This window comes from Paramormyrops kingsleyae, chromosome 3 (assembly GCF_048594095.1).
Source record: "Paramormyrops kingsleyae isolate MSU_618 chromosome 3, PKINGS_0.4, whole genome shotgun sequence".
Classification (NCBI taxonomy): domain Eukaryota; kingdom Metazoa; phylum Chordata; class Actinopteri; order Osteoglossiformes; family Mormyridae; genus Paramormyrops; species Paramormyrops kingsleyae.
Genome location: NC_132799.1, coordinates 31,904,131 through 31,924,299, shown reverse-complemented (window position 1 = coordinate 31,924,299; position 20,169 = coordinate 31,904,131). Strand labels below are relative to the sequence as shown.

At 49.1% G+C, this 20,169-nt stretch overlaps 1 protein-coding gene across 18 annotated transcripts in view; it reads right to left on the bottom strand.

Moving 5' to 3' along the window:
- Positions 1-19,634, bottom strand: part of LOC111843415 (membrane-associated guanylate kinase, WW and PDZ domain-containing protein 2-like) — a 140,027-nt gene extending 120,393 nt beyond the window's left edge. For 7 of the 18 annotated variants that reach the window (XM_072710171.1, XM_072710158.1, XM_072710159.1 and 4 more), the window contains exon 1: positions 18,980-19,632. In XM_072710171.1, the coding sequence (XP_072566272.1) occupies positions 18,980-19,039 (60 nt within the window). In that variant the 5' untranslated portion in view covers positions 19,040-19,632. Of the gene's footprint in view, positions 1-18,979 lie in introns of all 18 variants that reach the window. The other 11 variants (XM_072710164.1, XM_072710166.1, XM_072710161.1 and 8 more) reach the window with 3 other exon arrangements.
- Positions 19,635-20,169: the final 535 nt, after the last annotated feature.

Genomic DNA, 20,169 nt, shown 5'->3' with positions numbered 1-20,169 from the left:
TGTACCGAACTCCACCTGTCTGACAGCAGGTAGCTAAGAATCAGCCGGGACTGGTAGTGATGGCCAAATAAAGCTTCATGAACCATTTGCTGTATTTTTCGGCACCACTAGATGGTGCTCTCTGTTCAAAAAAGGGCTCAAAGCATGCCCCAAAGCAAACCAAGAGCGCCATCTAGTGGGGTCAGAAAATACAGAAAATGGTTCATGAAGCTTCATTTGGCCATCACTAGTGACTGGGTCCCATCAGCAGTTAAAAAGTATCGCAGGATGTGAAGGCCAGCGATGGGAATGTGTACATGGCATTATGTGAAGAGATAAGGTGGCATGGACACATACTGGGGCTTTATTTTAAGTCCCCCTTTTTGGGGACAGACTGGAACATAGTGGGGGCAGGTCAGCACAGGACTTTAGGGGAAGACAAAAATAAAGTTGCCGTTTTGGCAGGGATGGAGGAAAAAAAATAGAGCACCATGTTTCTCAGCGCGAGATTCAACGGTTCTGTTGGTCCAGATTACTGGGAGCGAAACAAAATAGAGCATGTAGACTTATACCAAGCGAGGGTCAGAGACAGAGAGAGAGAGGTCCCTGTGGACAGCCAGTCACCTGACCGCAGCCCTGTCCCCTTTCCACCTCCCAGCTTGCACAAATGTGAGGACGGTAATCATGCTCTCACAAGCAGCTAAACGTCGCTTTCCAGGCCTACCTCCCCCGGCTGTGTGCTGCCTTCTGCCCCAGCCGAGCTCTTAAATTAGGTTTGCCTGAGACAGTTACTGGAAGCTTCGCGTGACTCACAACACGGCGGAATACATTACTGCGGGACCGGCTGCAGATTTTAATCTAATTAACCAAACTGAGAAAATAAATCCCTCGGTGAATTGTTCAAGGGACACAAATGTGTAACCATTCACTCATCAGAAAAATAATAAGTATATAATTCATTTAAAGGGTATTTATAAGAGATCAGAAACAAGTAGTAATATTTTGCCATTGCAGCCATGTGGTTTAACACGGAACTTAAATAAGTAATCGGGTTTCAGTGAGACTTCTGTTTCAAGCTTTTGAAATTCAACGAGTCAGTCGAGCCTGACCAATTTGGAGAGGAGGTGAACTGAGAAACCACAGAAACATGGCAGGTCACCGGAAGCGCAGCCGGGAGCTGTGGGGATGAAAGGCCCCGCCCGTCACGGCTGATAACTCCACCCACACCAGGAATAACTCCACCCACACCAGGAATGAGGGGAGGGACTGGGCGGGCTTGTGGAAACCTGGGCAAGGCTCTGTGAATGTGGGAGGCACTCAGTGCTCCTCCCACACAGACTGTGACTTTTCCTGTCCCAGGACCAGGACCGCGGCCGCTGGGCCCTAAGCAGCTGTCTAATTCACTTTTGCCTTGGGCTGGCCCTGTACTGGTATGTCTGGGAGGTCAGGAAGCCTAAGTCAACCCCTCTGAACATTCATTAAGGTTGATATTTGCATACTGAAGTGACCTTACCTGGCACCTCAGGTATCTGCGGGGTATTAATTAAAATGTAAACCCAGACGGGCTCTGGCCTTTTGAGGTCCAGGGTGGAGCACCCCCTTGTGGCAGATATTTAACACTTTGAGAATGAAATGGTTCCATTACAGCTTACAGCTCTTTCAGCTTCCCCTGGAAGCGTTCAGGATGACGTTGAAGAAAAAGGCATTCGGCAAATGGACTTTAATGAGTGTCAGATTTAATATGCGGCGTACTGCGTGACCTATGCGTGTGGGCGTGTGTTTTAACATGTCCTCATCTACACGTCTAGTGATGTTCGCTACACAGGCTTTAATGTATAATTAAACCCTTTGCTAAACAGTCTTTTTTTACAAAGGGGCTGTCCTGTATTTTGGTGTGAAAGGCAGCTCATTAAATCATCATCTGACACTTTCATCCAAAGGGTTACAATCTGTGTGCGCTCACTGGGATCTGAAACTACCTTGTTAATGTCAAGCTCTACTTGTTAAACTATAGGAGCCAATCAGAACTCAGCTTAATAAGAGCTATGGGGTCAGCTATGGGACCAGCTCTGCAGTGATCAAGAAACAGAGAGAATTGTGGGTATTTGCTTGTACTGGACATTGACAATATTCAGCCTTGCCAAGGCTGGCATTGTGACAGAAGCATTGTGCCTACAGATGCCTGTGTATCAGAGGGAGGCAGAGAGAGACGGAGAGAGGGCTGGGAAAACATAAAGACCGCAAGAAAGAATGACAAATATTTTGATTGCTATTGTGGAGTGAATTCTTTGGTAGCTCGCCATGGTGACACAGACTGAAGCGACGAGTGCCCATGGGGCTATAGGCAGCGTTTGTCGGTAAGGAGGAGAGGTGGCCCTCTGATTCACATGGAAAAGAACAGGGATATTTTATTAATCGCTGTGTGTAAGTGGTCTTTTTGCCCACCCCCCCATCATGTTCTCCATGAAGGACGTATCCACGTGGGGGGTCACAGCACAGGGTGAGCCAGCATGCAGGGCCCCTGGCTGGGGTTTGAACCTGGGACCCCCACTGAGCCACCAAAGGCGTTACTGCTGCCATGAAGGTATGGGGGCCTCACCAACCAGATGTTGCACTACAAGTGTAAGAACATCCAATCTCATTCTTTTCAGTCTTGCTTTTAATTCACCCATATATAGCTCCACCTAGCTCATAAAAGCTGATAAACTGTACATTTGAACTGTCCTACAGCACTGTTTACTTGCACTGATCATTGCTGCTGCCATTGCTGTGAATTGTTCTTATTGTTTTTTCTCTTTAATTTATCCCTTCTGGCCCAGTATTTCTTGCTCAGCTGTTTGATGCTCCACAGAACTGCAATTTTGTTTCACGTGTGCAATGACAATAAAATGACTTGACCTAAATCGACTCTACAGAAATTCTGCATTTTCTATGTATGTGAATATCTGTATCATTTGTTATTTGTCATCCAAGGTGGATACCAGGTTGCGGCTTGTGCTGTAGGCCCTCTCTAGGCCCTCGACCAGGATAAGCGCTTAGCGGAATGTTGTTATTGCTTGTCAAGCCTCCTTCAGCAAATACAGCAAATATGCCCCCACGCTGCAGTTCCGCCACCTTCCACTAGAGGGCGCACACTATCTGAGCCTCTCTTTCTTTCTGAGTTCTGGACCAATGCATATACTGGGGAACTTTTTCTACGCCGCTTCGGGCACTTTGCTTTGTTAACTAGAAGGGGGATGAGTCCCAGAGCAGGAAGCACACAGGAAGCGGCCTTCCTTTCGCCTGGCATGGCGCTGACAGACCCTCTCTGTGGAGCTTAGCCGCATTAAGCCAAAGACACACCTCGGGCCGCTTACAAATAACACACAGGAGGGCATTTCCACTGTCCACGCTCAGGTGCCCACAAATCTATGGAAATTAATGCCTCTCTGGCGGGTTAGCGGACCCAGCTCCGAACCCATCAAAGCCCACTGGCCCAACTTCACACGCAGGCAGCAGTAAACCTCGACGGCAAATCAATGTAATGTTCGTCGAATGGCTTAAATGACAGTGCCAAGGGCCTTTGCAGGTAATGTCAATACTGTAAATTATTAATTAAGGCACGCAATTAATAAAACAGGACCTACCCTTGTCATCTCCAGCATATCCTAGCTGGGAGTTTAATGTTGTTAATGGAGCATAACTCACAGCTGGAGACAGGGTGTGATCAATCTTCTGTATAAGGAGGCTGAATGTTGTCACCAGGGGCCCTATCTTTGTTCCAGACACCCCTCAGATTTCAGGGTCAGAGCAGCTGATCGACCACCCCCCCCCCCCACACACACACACACACACAACCGGGAGCCTGTCAGGTGAAAACACAGATGCCCTGCAAGGCTGCAAAGAAAACAGGGCTGACCCGGTTTAAAACTCTAAAGGCGGAAGATGTGCCGCACGGCACCATGGGAAGGACACATGTAGCTGAGCTCCAGCATGAGGACCCAGGGTGAATCTCAATACCAAGAATGCAAAGACTGTACTTGTGGTCTTGGCAAGACCGGTCTTGATATTTGGGGGGAAGCAAGACCAACATCCAGGGATTTTTACTGTCCTCAAGAACTTGTGTTCTTAGTATTGGAACTGGTTTTCGGCAATGGAAGATGATGCAAGACGGGTACTTGAGAACACAAGTACGGTCAAGTACGTATACTGAGATACACCCCCGGTACACCTCACCCTGTGGCCAACGCCGAATCCGAACTACCCGTGTCATGTGACAAGCAGAAGTGTGTCACATGACAACCAGAAGTACCACAAAAGGACACCTGAGGATATTAAAAATCACATCACGGTTATTTATGGGTATTTGTCCCTGAGCGGCTGGCGCCGGAACAACGCAAAATAGAGCCTCCATGTCCTGGCTGGTTCCGGTGGCCCGGGGAAGCTCCCCTACACAGCATAAAGCCCAGCTGTAAAAACAGTCCCCGTTTCGTTCTGACGAGACGGCCCTTCATTCCAAGCCACGGGGTGGGCCTGATGTGCCATCACCGGGGAGAAATGCCAATCCCCACTAAGCAGCGAGTCTCCCTGCTCCGGCTCACCAAGTGCCTCTCCTGATTCATCAAACCATAGAACTTCAGCATTCCCTACAGATAGGACTGTCGCTAGGATCTTAAGACATCCGGCTTAGACCCTGTTCTCAAACTGAGAGAATGGTTGTTTAAATATCTAATAGCTAAACAAATCATCCAGGCCACATTCGGATTAATTTGGGGCTAATTAGTATGCATTTCTATGTGCTGCACCACAGCGCCCCCCGGTGTTAGACCAGCTGATTACAGGGATGCTATCCAACACCAAAGTGCGCCAACTCCTTGGCGGCCCCGATGTGATTTGTCTTGTATCTCAGACACACCGGGGGGGGGGGTGGGGGGGGTGGCGCGAGCGCACACATGGTGAGTGAGCTTTGAAGCACCCCAACTCCCCGCCGTTTGAACTCCGCCTCGCTGGATCAGCCTCATTAGCAAGGGGACCGAGGCGGCCTCACAGAGCCCCTCTCCCCATGCAGGTCCCCCCCCCCAAATCTCACGGCCAGCGCTCGCACGCCTACACTCTCTCTCTCTCTCTCTCTCTCTCTCCACTCCATCCTGCCATATTTTGCTCTCTGTTTTTACCCTCTCCCAGGACAAGGCCTGGGTGGCCGGTCATACGATACAATAGATTAAAAAAGCAATCAGCATTGCTGCTCTTTAAAATGTTATCACTGTGTGACATTCATTTAAAATGACACCAATACTCTTACTGTACTAAGAATTTTATAATGTGAATAATGCAGATGACCGAATAAATTAAGAAAAACATGAAAAACTTTCCTAAAAACATGAAAATCCCATCTGTGCCCAAATATCAGTTTTCCTATTATAGCGGGAGACAGACAGCAGGGGGCGCTCTCCTGGCGACACGCCATGCTTCCGGGGCGTTTTCCTGCCATGACATTCCCATGGTGGAAGACCAACCCGTCCCGACCAGACTCTAATCCTCGGGAAGAGCAAAGGTGGAGACAAACTGCAACTAGGGGCCAGACATCTGTGGGCAGTGACCCAACGCCCACCCCCTGGGGGAGGTCAGAGGGATTCAGAATCATGGCACTAGCCTGCATCTGCACACAGACCGGAGCCTGGCTGACAGGGAGACCGAGCGGCTGAAAGGCTGCATCTACACGGCCATTAGCGTCACGCGTCACCCCGATCGGGCACATTACCTCAGCGCCCCTCCGGTTTCTGCAGTGCTCGGATAAACCTTGTCACCTGCTTAAATTCCTTAATGTTCAGAGTCGTGCCTCTTCTCTGCCAAAAATCAAGTGGTGCTGAAATGCAGAAAATAAATAAAAAGATGGGCTTCTCAGGATGGGCGGGAGCCAATTAGGTGTAGCCTAACACCCCCCAATAAAGATCCTCATCTGCCCTTCATGCTTCATTATTTCAGATGCCAAAGTCAATAATATGACCTAAAACTTCCACTTAAATGTCCTCTCATTCTAATTCTGTTAGCATAGTCTTCATGCGTCATTAATATATTTATTACATGTAATATATGACAGAGTGTGAAACAGAGCGTGACCTTACAGTAAGGACAGGTAGCCAGTGGTGAACTTTTGTTTCTACAAATGTTTCTCCAAAAGGTTGATGTCAATATCCAGCACAGAATCCAGTGGTGGGGAGGGAACTGATTTTGTACCACTGAATAACATAACCATGTACTCAATTTGCTAGAATGGTGTCAATTCATCCAACCACTTCCCCTGGACAGGATCGCCTGGGGCACAGGGAGCAAGGCAGTAGTGTCACCATGGAAGCGTGGGTGGCATCCAACGTTTCAATCCGCATTACACCATGGCAGTGGGGCAGCAGGGTGGTGCGGTGGTTACCATCGTCACCTGACACCTCTGGGACCTGCGTACAAGTCTCCGCCAGGGTTCCGTGTGTGGAGCTTGCATGTTCTCCGTGTTGTTCTGGGGTTTCCTCTGGTTTCTCCCCACAGTAAAAAAACATACTGAGGCTAACTGGAGGCTAACGTAACAACCCGCTCAACCCTCCATAGGCGTGCATGTTGAGGTGAGTGGTATGTGAGTGCACCCTGCTGTGGGTTGGTGTAGCGTCCTTGGTTGTTTCGCACCTTGTGCCCATAGCCTCTGGGATAGGCTCCGGACCCCCCATGACCCTGAATATGAGAAGTGGTTTCAGAAAATGGATGGATGAATTATACCACGGTATTTTAATGCTATCTTCAAAACCAACACAAAATTATGAAATCTTTGTTACAAAACCAAGCAAGCAGGCAGGCTGGGGGATATCGTCAATATCGTGGCATACCCTACAAGACCACAGTATGAAATGAAAGCTTCATGAACCATCTGCTGTATTTTATACCACCACTAGATGGGGCTCTCTGTTCAAAAAAAGGGCCCAAAGAATGCCCCACAACACACCAAGGCCATCTAGTGGGGGTGGAAAAAAAAAATACAAAAAATGCTTCATGAAGCTTTGGCTGTCACTACCGTAGTTCACTGTAGCACATGCATACTTCACACATACAGAGCAGAAGCGGGATTCAAACCACCAAATATGCAATGTTTTTAGGGGTAAATTTGCTTATAATGTCAAATTTAGTTTCCAAACAGCCCCGTTCATCTATTGTGTACAAAAGTGTCTCCGGAGTTATCTCACAGAATCAAAGTCAAAGTAAACCTGGGATGCACACATGACTTCAACCTCGTCCGAGATCCCTGACGTGCCGATTCTCTCGTTTCCCTGTGGCCTGCCTCCTGCTGTGAGCCGGCAGAGCCGCCGGTGAACAATCCCCTCAAAGAGCAGGAAGGCTGGGACGGCGTGTCTGTGATCAAGGGCACTGGTTCAAATCCCAGGATGGACAGAGTGATTTCACCACTGGGCCCTTGGGCAAGGCCCATAACCCACCACTGGGCCCTTGGGCAAGGCCCATAACCCACCATTGGGCCCTTGGGCAAGGCCCATAACCCACCATTGGGCCCTTGGGCAAGGCCCATAACCCACCACTGGGCCCTTGGGCAAGGCCCATAACCCACCACTGGGCCCTTGGGCAAGGCCCATAACCCACCATTGGGCCCTTGGGCAAGGCCCATAACCCACCATTGGGCCCTTGGGCAAGGCCCATAACCCACTATTGCTCCAGGGACTGGCTGACCATGCTGCCAACTGTATATCACGTTGGCTACAAGCATCTGCGAAATAAATAAATCGAAAGCCAATCGTAGCGTTGAATGACTGCGTTTTCACACCCGCTATGGCATCCATCACGGCTGCGTAGTTCGCAAGACACTCATCACCCGCGAGATCATGGAACTTACACCACACACTCAATAAATTACCAGGAAATCACCAAGGTTCTGTCAGGCAGAATCATCGCCACATTGCACCGACAAGGAGTTTAATCCCGCCTAGCTCATCAAGTCCCCCCCCCCAGGGGGGGGCTTGGCTCACTGACAGCGCATACATGTGATACACGGTCTCGCTCAGAAATATGTCTCTTTGGACAGAAATAAATAAATGTACACGCACTGCCAGGATTTCAATGTACGTGTCCTGACAAGCAGACTTGTATTAAAATGCACTGTATTTAAATGTAATTTTAAATGCAATCTTCCACACCCCTGTGATGCCTCATCGCAAGCCAAACTGCCCTGAAGCAGCTGTGCCCATGTGCCGCTGGCAGATTCCTGCAGCGGATCACTCTAACGCACCAACATGCCAGGAATTCTGGGAAAACAACCCAGCAGTTAGACACAGAGTAACGCCTTAAACAGGCTCGTTTGCCCTCTTATTTCCTAAGACTCCCTAACTCTCCGCACTGTTTGCCGATATGGCTGCCGTCCGTAACACGATATGATGAAGCTGCAATCTAAAAGGCCGCTCTCTCAATTGCATATCGATTTTATATTGAAAATCCGCCATAGCCTTTTCAACATAGAAATGCGTCTCAGACTATTTCTATAAAATAAACAGACCCTAAACACAAAACACTCCGTCAATACTGCCTGTAAGTTTTATCAATAAGGAAAACCTTAATAGACTACAGAATGACTTAAATCAGGGGTGTATGATCTTACCCGCAAAGGGCCGGTGTGTATGCAGGTTTCTGGGATAACCTGTAGGTCAGCTGTTCAAACCCGGGTGTGAGGACTCTTCAGCCAATCAGTCCTCTAATTAGTAATCTAATTAGAGTTGCAGCGAAAACCCGCATACACACCGGCCCTTTGCGGATAAGATTGCCCACCCTTGACTTAAATGATTAGAATACAGGTAACTGGAACCTTTTAAAGTAAAATAGCATGATAATTTAGGCACTGAGATGTTTATTCGATGGAGCGGGGTTGAGTAATGTGCATGCGGCCTGGGGGTGATAATTATCCTGTTGTGATGACAGAGACACCCACAGCACACCCACATTGCTTATTCACCCAAAGGACTCAGTAATAAAGGTCCAGTTCAGTGACCGATATGAATCTGCTGCCCCCTTGGGAGCCTGTGAGACGCGGGTCAGCGGAGAGACGCCACCAGCCGCGTGACACAGTCCCCGCTGAGCTTCCGGGCACCGATCGAGCTGTCGGTCCTCGGGAACCCCTAGCCAGTCCGCATTTTTGGGAGGGATCAAAAACGCGGACTGTCTGGAGGTCGCCGTGGGCCGGGCTGAGAAACACCGTCTTAAAGGACCCGTCTTGGCACAGACACCGAAGTCCTGTGCACTTCCCAAACGAGGAATTGTTTTGCTTCATTCTGAGACATTCCTTTAAAACGGGACACATCCGACAAGGGACGCCGTGGGGGGGGGATGGCTAGTGATCGGCAAAGAGGGCAGTGCATTCCTTAGCCATGAGGAAACCGCAGGCTGCGGTTTACAGACTGAGAGGGGGGACGAGGCGGGGGGTGTTGGGCATTCCAGAAAAAAATTATATTAAAGAAGTTGGAGATGGTCAGAAGAGAGAAGAATAGAGGACTGGACCAATGTGTGTGTGTGTGGGGGGGGGTACTTAATTTCAGGGCCAAATCATGCACAGTTCCAGATTCCAGGCAGGTACGAAAATGCACCCACCTGACACATCAATATCTCTCACGACTTGGCAACTAAGCCCCCCCCCCCCCCCCCACTGTCACACACAAACTCCACCCCGTCTCCAGACCATCTGCTCCAAATGGAGAGAATTAAGTGATAGCAATAATTACTGCTGGCTATGGGCATACAACCGCAGACACACTGATGATTAAATGCCCCCGTGGTGTTAATAAGGGACACGCATCCCGAGGACGGCTGCCGATCCTGCCCTCAGGTCAAAGGTTGCCACACTCATGACGTCCATCCCATCTGAAGCGTTAGTGTTACAAATGTCTCTTCACCTCCCAGCCCCCAACCTGGACCCGGTCACTGTGTCAAAGCACCCTAAGTCACTGAGCATTGGGGACAACGCAGGAATGTCTATCTGCCACTGCCACATGGGGGGGGGGGGGGGGGGGGGTACCGCCTGCCCCCTCCCACTGAATTTATTAAAAAAAAAGGCTCCACTATTCCTACACAAATAGGACAAGAGGAAAGGAAAAAGCAGGAGAGCGTGGAGACATTCCACTGGGGCTAAAGCATGCAACTGTACTGCAGATGAGGGCACCCCTCCGAGCCGGGGCAGATGGGGGGGAGAGGGGGAGGAGGAGAGAGAGGGAGAGAGAAGGGGGGGGGGGGAGGAAGAGAGAGAGAGAGAAAGGAAGAGATAAGGAGAGGGGGGGAAAGAAGGAGAAAGCGGGAGAGAGGGAGAGAGAAGGGAGGGAGGAAGAGAGAGAGAATGGAAGGAAGAGAGAAGAAGCAACTGGGAGAGATAGAGAGAAAGGAAGGGGAAGAGAGGAAGAGATAGACAGAAAGGAAGGAAGAAAGAAGGAGAAAGTGGGAGAGAGAGGGAAAGAGAGAGAGAAAGGAAGGAAGAGAGAAGAAGAAACTGGGAGAGAGAGGGGGAGAGAGGGAGAGGGAGGGAGGAAGAGAGAGGGAGAGAAAGGGAGAGAGAGAATGGGAGACAGAACTGTGTGGGATAGAAGCAGAGCGAGAGAGTGTGTGTGTGTGTGTGTGTGTGTGTGTGTGTGTGTATGAGAGAGAGAGGTACATGTGGGGCAGGAGCGGGTGTTTATGTTAGCAGAGTGTGTGAGAGACATGGAGAAGGAGACAGAAACATATTCATGAGAATAGATGAATCTGAGAGAGAGAGAGAGAGAGAGAGAGAGAGAGAGAGAGAGAGAGAGAGAGAGAGAGAGAGAGAGAGAGCATGTGTACTTGCGGTAAAAACACCGCTTGATGGTCTCCGACAGGCATGACACACTAAGAAGGCACCAATGCCAGGCTACAGGGCAGACCTAACAGAGTAAATTACCACACGGCTGCAGAGAACGTTATCGGTTACTGGAACATTCTGTTCTCATCCCCGGACAATGCTGCCCTGTTCTACAGACACTGCGGTCATCCCGAACCCAAAAAAAGGTAGCAGAGTTTACTGAGTGAGTGTCCCGGGACCTGGGGGCATTACCTTCCATCACATGACCTCCCCAAGGAAGCAGAGGGACCAAGGCAGGGGACAGTGTGGACAGGATGCCAGTCCATCGCAGGGCACATGCACAGACACACACTAACTCAGCTAAAGAGCGAGCTTCTGGACTGTGGGAGAAATCCCATACAAACTCAGAAAGAAGCTGCACACTCAGGGTAGGATTTGAATCTCCAATCCTGAATGTTTCAAGCTGCAAGGCTCTCTAATTATCGACCACGTCACCCAAAAGAAACCATCAGTGAAAAGGCCCCGAGTTCCCAACTGAACTAGTCCCTCAACCAGGGTCAGGGAGATACCACATGATTCCCATACATATCCCATAAGTCTCTGCTCTACCACAAACCGCCAATCGGGGTCAAGAGAAAGACACACCTCAGCTGTCTGCGTTCTGAGTGTCTCTGCTGGGTCGAGGTGCCAGAACAGTGCCCCCTGTCTAGACTGGTAGGGTGTTAAATGGTCCTGATATTACGATGCCATCGCTCAGCGTCTGCAGTCTCGTTACGGGTGTTAACGAGGTCAGCAGCATGGCTGCCTGGCTGCGCTAGCTGCGTGCTGTCCTGCCGCTCTTCGCCTTGGCAGAGATGCATGCTGGTAGGAGTGTAGTCCTGCCTGGTTCAGATGGGACCCTGTTTTTAAGAGATCTAACCCTTAAAATTAGATTTCGCTAATCCCCTGGATATATAACATCCCATAAGGCTTTTATTTTAGAATTAATATTTTTTAACTGATCCCTAGCTTTGAAGAAGATATTATTTTTGTGTCACCGTGTATATGGTCTGTCAGATGCCTGCAGATGGATCCTGGGGGCATCCCCTGGTGGTCAGAGTGAGAAACTGCAGCCCATAAACCAAATTCCACTGCTCTTGGTGCAGCCAAGCTCAGCTGAACAGAACTGGCCACGCCCATCAATCTACTGTTAACCCACCCCAATCACCTTCCCGTTCAGCCAATCAGCTCAAGGTAATACTGCTCTGTCTCCGCCCCCTCACTCATTCACTCTCCCAGCTTTACTTAAGTCTCACTGTGCATTTCTATCTGCTTCTCTGGCATGAAATTGCAGTCTGAATACTGCCATTAGAAGTTGCAAAGAGAATCGTTATAAAAATAGTTCTATTCCAAGCAGTAACACCAAAAATACCAATAAATCCTTAATTTGTGCAGGGAGAGGGCATTTTTTCCAGGAGCAAAATGTACACTCTGCCCATAGAGGCCGCAAGTCCCTCTCCAGTATACGTGTCACATGACCTGCCCTTTCACACTACAGCGATTCCTTTTGTTCTCAAACACGTTGAGGTGTCTGGGAGTTTTGTGCAGTAACTGACAGGGTGACGACAGGGGCACCGTAAAGGGGGGGCAGTTAGGATGATTCTAAGGGCCCCTGAGCGACAGGGGTTTTAAAAAATTTGGATCATAATATGACAGGTCTGGGTTAAGGGCCCAGTATGATATGCTTTCATGGGGCCCAAAATCTCTAGCGATGCCCCTGGGTGACGAACTGCTTGCCTGATGCCACCCACGAAGCTGGTCGCTTCCTCTCTTTGGCAGTGATGGGGTTACTGAGATTCGAGCTGAACCGGCTCTCTCGCTCAGCCTTCCTCTGCCTCGTTCTTCTACGCCATGAAGTCTCAGCTCCCGTCTCTCTCTCTAATCGCTCGACGTGACTCGTTAATTCCGACACGCTTCCCTCCTCTGCCTGGCACATGCTTGCAACCTCCCCGCAGACCGTTGGTGACGCTAGCAGAGTGAAGCAGAACCGGGCCGATCTCAGGCCTCTGGCTGCACAGCCTTTAATTCCGTACTAATTGTTCGACCAAAGCCCCCATTTGCTGTAAGCCGAGTGCAAATTAGTCCCTAATTAAAATGTTGCCCCCAAAACCTGCAGACCCCAGCCTATAGGGAACAGGAATCTCCACACTCTGGTCCAGAGCGTGTGGATGCAAGACTCCTTTACACACCCAGCCATCACACATGTTAGTCCTGCAGGGGTGGTGCTGGTGGGGGGGTACTTGATGGATAGACTGCCCATGGGGGTACCGTACTCTATGCAACTGCAGATAGGAGTTCTCGCACCCTCCGAGTTTTGCTGCACCCCATCTTCCATCATAATCAACATCTGCTGAAGGCCAGCCCCAGTTGCCCCGCGCAACTTAGTGCCAGCATCCCGACGTCCACCCTAAAGGCTGCACGTTTACAGAACACAAGCCCGTGCATCCTACAGGCCTTCGGAAGCAGATAGCATCCTCTGCTAGCCTACATGCTCACTGTTACCAGGCAGCAAACATCAGACGGCAAAGCTGCTTTCGGGCAACAAAATATCATTACTGCTCTTATTATTGTTATTGAGACAAACCACGTTTCCCCCTGCAAGGACGGGAAGAAGAGATTCAGTTTCCCATCCTGGCTGAAGACACAGGACTTGCCTGTTCCTGATCATGTCTACAAGGACAAGAATGAACGTAGCGCATTGGCTCAACAAGCAGAATAAAAGAGGTATTGGAGTAGGAAGGGCTGTAACAGTCACACAGGACATCACGTACCTGCCAGACAGATGAAACGGTACAATCCTGAAAAACAGGCCTGTGATGAATTCACTGTGATATAGTGCGGTGTGCATCGTGCCCAGGAAGCCCAAGGAATGACAGATGGCTGACCATGATTGGACTAACAGATCAGTTTGGGTTTTAAACAGGGTGAGCTTTGTATACTGAGGAAGAGTGATGGATTAGAGCTGGGAGAGACTGGGGAAAGTAGAGGGGAGGGTTCTTCCAAGGGAACTGGTTCTTTTTTACAGGTTTATGGATATTTTTTGCATGATGTCAAACGCTATACAGTTTCCATCTTCCATGCAATGAGGTCACCTGCTTATCTGAACAGTACTGTGCCTCGGGGTCATTATGGCACCAGAATTTCCTTCCAAAAACCTTCAGCAGGACTTACATCTGCTTTATCAACAGGTTGCAAGATAGCAGCCAAGCTGTACCGGTTGATATTTATGTCATGGTATGATAGGCAGCGGTGCTGATGCAAGGTGATAGCTGGTCTTCCACCTAAACCTTTGCTCATCCCATTGAGAGGCTGGCCATGCCATGGTTGTGTTGACCCAACAGCACCACCTGCTGCCTCTATTGCAAGGTCTGCCCATGATAATGGACTGAATTATTAGTCAGTTTAAGTCCCCAGTAGAAATTTTTGAGCAACATTACGGTTGATGTTGGGCAAGCGGGACCCATGGGCTTTACCAGATGGTCTGAGTGAAACATCCAGATCAGACGTCCACAGATACTTATCCAGGGAGCAGATCATCTTTCTCAGAACCGGATTTCCTGTTGTAAATTCTGACACATTCTGAGGTACTTGGATTACAGCCGAACAGATCTATACTCAATTGAATATAAGTACAAAATTGTGAAGTATAAAGACAGAGACACAGCAAAAACAATAAAAACCACTGGAACCCATGAAATCTGCTCAGGGATGGAAAAAAGCAATAGCACTAGATCGACTACACCAGAGCTAGAAATGATCTTACGCTTTGCGCTACGTGGGTTAGCATCCCAATGTGTTAAAGAAAAAAAAAACAACTTGGGAAACTGAAAAGACTGTGCGATGGAGCAGGAGGGGGGAGTTCTCACCCTCTTCTGTTTTCTAAAATGTGAAAATGCTGTTCGAAACCAGGCATAGGAGCATGTACGTATGCCGAGCTGGTGCTCAGATGTTCCTGGGTGGATCCTCCTAAGGATGCTAACCTGGTGCTCAGACATCGTGGTGGATCCTCATATAGAAGCTGACGCCATGGTCAGATGTTCTTGGGTGGTTCTTCATATGGATGCTAATCAGGTGCTCAGAGATCCCCATTTAAATGCTGACCTGGGGTTTAAACGTTCTTGGCTGGATCCACATACAAATGCTGCACTAGCGCTCAGGCATTCTTGGGTGAATCCTCATAGGGGACGATTCCTAGTTGTGTGTTGAGCAGCCTTCAAATTAGATCATGACAAGGATGAAATAACTGTAGCACATTTCTTCCACCGCAATTTCTGGTCATGCCTCAGCTTCACTGCTGAGCCAGTTGAGGTACAGGCTGTGTGTCTGAAGTGAGCAGCTGCAGGAGATAACAGAGGAACCACTGCAGGCTTGACTTGCGGGGCAGAACAGAGAAGCAAGTACACTGCACTGCTGTTAAACGAAACAGACTTCTCAACACTCACAGAGCCAGCTCCATCACTGCCAGTGTAGCTCACGTGACGTGAGTAAACAAACACGATGCCCGCTGTCTGAAAACTAAACAGATCAGATATCACACGTAAAAACCCAGAGTCCCGTGATGAGCAGTCGGACTCTAATTCGCCGTTATAGACAGAAAAGCCCACACATGCAGACAGAACATGAGTTACATCACACCAGAAAGACCTTTAGATAGCATCGCAGCACGAATACAGGGGACACATACTGTAACCCCAGGCAAACAGGAAACATTTGCACTGTTTCTTCTATGTCATTAACATTGACCAGAGACCCAAGAGCGGACAGTTTCTACTCCGTCCCCAGGCTCTTAGCAGGCCATAGCCTCTCTGCATCACAGGGTATTGTTACTGCAGTGGGACTCCAAACCGGGAGCTCATGGTCATTACATCACACAACTGGAAAGACAGCAGATTCCGTAACCATGTGGAGTTCGAGTTCAACTCTAGGAGGTGCCGGGACCGGCCCACTACTAAGAGAGGAACGGGGGCTGGGTGTATGATCTGCTGACCCAGCACCAAAGACGATTCTTTCATTTTCACTCCATCAGCCAGTCAAATAAGTCTCAGCAGAGCATCCCACGCAAGGAAAACACGCTAACACATGGGAAATCAACCACAGTTGCAGGGGACGTGACCTTTCGCCACATTAGCCACTATCACGGCAAAAATAACCCCCAAACATAATACATGGGGCAGTCTCGTGTACGGATTGAATGCCCTGCGATTTAAAGGCTTTAGCCGTGAGGTGATCGAAGGCTATTTCAGAGGCAAGCACGGAGGAGTTTTTCTTAGAGCCATGATCCACGCGTAGGTGTTGCTTTATCTGTGGAGGTCCCTGGGTGATATTCGTGAGGAATGAAACTGTGGGGCCTCGCTGGATCGGGCGTCTACGATGCCGCCAGATGGGAATTCGATTCCCACATTTCTCGCAGTCCCTCGGTGGGACAATGCTGTTGGACCCTCGTGGGCAATGCTGAAGACGAGTGTAGGTCACAGGAGCAGGACTGATCAAGCAGAGAGATCGATCACAAACACCCGGCCTTCCCAAAGCCTTGTTTTATCCACACCACCATGGAGGGGAAATAAAGAGTACTACTCCTTAAGGGAACTGCCATCACATTAAAAAAAAAGACCATCGATGTAAATTGCGGATCACATTACTCAAATAACATCACACAAAACTCTGCGGCTTCCCCCAAGTCACAATGACATTTTTAGAATTTCACAATTTTTATCAGGCCCTGTGTGGACACACTTTAGCCCCAAATATGAGTATTTGCCCTTTTTTCCCCTAAGACACTAATGACACGATTAATCAAACTTGCTTGGCTGCTCAGATGGACAAACCCCCATAGAGAAATCACCAAAATCCCCAAGGCCTCCAGTATGCAAAAACCCTGAACAATGTTTCTATGGGTCTGTTCCGCCTTTTATGGGCATGTCCATCACCAGTGGAGGGGGGTGGTTAACCATAACAAATCTGTCTCATCAGATTATAATGAAACTGACATGGTTAAAGTTAAACAACCCCCCCCCCACAAAAGTTTTGTGCTGGAGGAGATGTGGTGTGCTGTGTGTAAAAATAACCTCCCTATTCAACAATAACAGGTAATGAGGTTTAAAGTTCTCCACAGTACAAAAAGAAAAAAACAGTTTTAGAAATGCTCCAGCTGACTGTATCGGATCTCAGAGTGGGTAATGGGGTCGCATCCCCTATGTGCACCTGCACACCAGGCTGCCTCCTTCAAGGAACATGGTTAAAACCCAGAGCGGGGCTTCGACACAGTCCCTGAATCCGACATCTTTACTAGTACTAAAAATAGCGAGTATTGTACCATGACAAAAAAAATCAACTTCAATAGGTGAGCGCGCCTGCGTGTGTTGGGGGGGGGGGGGTACCGCTTAGCCTATGGTGTTCCAACTGAAGAGCGTTTATAGTGTGAAATCTAAATATAAATCCCAACGCCACAGAGCGAAAATGAAAGCTTCGTGAAGGCTCCCCAGATCCGTGAGGAAGGAGCCGGTGCGATGCCTAGAAGAAGCGCCGTGCGGGAGCCGAACCCGCACCCGCAGCGTAGGTGTCGCGCTTTGAACGCGCCTGGCCGGAACCGCGGCTATATATCCGTAATACGGGCAAATCTTCTAATGAAGAGCCGCTTTCGAGCCACTTAGTGCAGAAATCGTGCCTTTAATCCAGAGCCCGTGTCAGACACGCTTCTCATCCAGAGATAAAGACGACGTAGAAGTCTGTAGATTGTAAGATCTCTCACAACCCTGACATTACAGATAATCTGTACCTTAGTATGTTATATATAAAATGTGACATATATAATAGATTTTGCGGATGTTTTATTGAAGCACACACACTAATCTTATGCAGATCTTAAGTACTTAGCCATAACCCAATAATAACGCTAATTAGCAGGCAATGATAATAATAATAATAATAATAATAATAATAATAATAATAAAAACTCGTCATGAAATAAATTGATTATGTGTTTCCCTGGTTGTTTATTGCATATTATTCCTGAAAAGTACACCGGGGATGCCGGTGTTCTGACAAAACGTCCTACTTTATCAAAACATCCTACCGTAGTGTTAATCGATAGCCCTAACCCTAACTCTTACCCTAACCCCCCAAAAACCCCTAAAACTCTTACCTTAACCCTAACCCTAACCCATAAAACCTAACCCTAATCCCAAAACGGTGGAACTGCACATGCGCAGAAAGGCTCTATAGCACGTCTCGATAGGTAGGATGTTTTGTCAGAACACCGGTCTTTACACCTGACACTTTCCAGCGTCGCTGCGAATGTTTTTTTCCCTGAAGCCAAAAATGATATATCATTCATTACTGCCACGCCACTTGGCCATCGGCAGCCGTTTGCTCATGGGGGAGCCTCCGGACACATTTCAGCAGCGTAACTTTGGGAAGTACAGAGTCACGTCGCGAGTCCGCATCGGCCTGCCCCCACCCCCCCGTCTCGTAACTAGGCTACTTAAACTAAACTGTATTTTATGGCGATTCGTTTTACTTTCGTAGTTCATATAAACGGAAACTTATAAGAAAACGCCACACCCATCAGCCCTCTAACGTGCGATAGGGGACACAAACTCATTCCTCGGACGATCAGCTAAACCTCTTTAAAAGCAACAAATAGCATAAATCTCGAGTCCCTGCAGGGTTAGGGGGAAAGGGGAGGCGTATATACATTAACAAAGATACATGCATGATACGGGGGAAGCCTCAGATCGCCGCCCGGCTCCGGTTACTCCTTCCCAGGGCGAACACACCCCCTTTTAATCATGGCATCAGATCCGCTACTTGGCGACAATGAGAAACTTCGCGGGCGAGTTTCTCCTGCGATGTTACGGCGAGCGATCGCACCACGATTATTTTGTAACGCGTCCGCCCCTCGAAAGAAACCAAATAAAACTACTGAAACAGGACAAAGCGAAGTTTGCGTGGCCTCTCCTCCGGCTTTGGGGATCTGCAAAACTTCAGCGACTCCTTATAGGAGAGTTGGCCACCTACTTGAAAAACGGCAATCGTACATGTCCCGACGGGTCAGGGAAAGCAAACCCGCACCTAAAGCGCAGAGCAGGTTTTTCCTGGCTGCCCGCGGACGCCCGGGATCACGCCGTGTCTCTGCCTCACCTTGTTTGACGCACTTGAGCCTGATGGGGTCTTTGCAGTGCCTGACAACAGCCAGCACATCCCGAGTGGTCAGTCCGGCCACCGGCGTGTCATTGACCTCCAGAAGCAGCTCGTCCTGGGACAACTTGCCACTCTGGACGGCCACTTTGGCGTTCCTGAGCTCCCCGATGTGGGGAAACTGCCCGTTCTCGGCGCCGCCTTTCAGTTCGAACCCCAGCTCCCCTTCATTACTCTTGCCGAGGACGATCTCATGGACTTTGTTGGTCCAGTGGTTTTGCTTTTTCAGGCTTTTTGACATGGTTGAGAACAAAATACCCGGGCGTCCGGGCATCAAGTTGCCAGTCCCGTCTCCGTCCCCGCTACTTAGTGAAGTAGTTGCTGGTTTCAGGAGCGCTGCGCGCCCGCGGCCGCATCCATGTCGGCGAGCTCCCGCGGCAGCTGGCTGGGGCTGCGTTACTCTGACCGTGCTGGAGGAGCTGCTCCACACACACACTCCCAGGCAACTGACCCGGATGTGATGTCTGGAGGAGGAGAGAAGCTGAGCTTGGAGTGCCGATCGCTTCGTAGACTGGAGGAAAAATAAAAGGCGATGAGAGATCAAGTGTCGGCATTTTCTCCCTGGCGAAGTGCCGGGTGCGTCGCAGATACAGCCGGGAAAGGCGTAACGCCGCCTCCGGGGTTTGGGATGAGCGTTTCATCCATCCCAACACGCCCATTTGAGGAAAGGAGGCAAAACCTAGTGGTTGCGGAAAGTTTTCTTATTTTTACATGCTTTTATAATCGACGTGCTGGGTGGTTAAAACTTCTGCCTTTTCCGAAGATACAAACCTACGAAACGTTTATGGATTTTCATTAGAGTCTGCACCTCGCTGCTCCAAATGCAATGTCTGGATTTCCAAGAAATCGTCCATAAGAAAAACATTTTTTTTTCCTGTAAGGAGACGTGCGAGCTGTGCCGTAGACTCCAAACCCGCTTCCAAAAATCCTTACAAATATCGGGTGCCATTAATAAACGAGCGTCAGAAGTATTGCTGCCTCCAGCAGTTACAAGGGTGAAACTCATCCGTCAGATTGTTTTATAATGATATAATGATGAAAACATCAGCCCTCGGGGGAGAACGGATATCATTCTGTCGTAATTATTTTTAATGGATACATATTGCAGCTTTGACTAGCCACCGTGGCCTCAT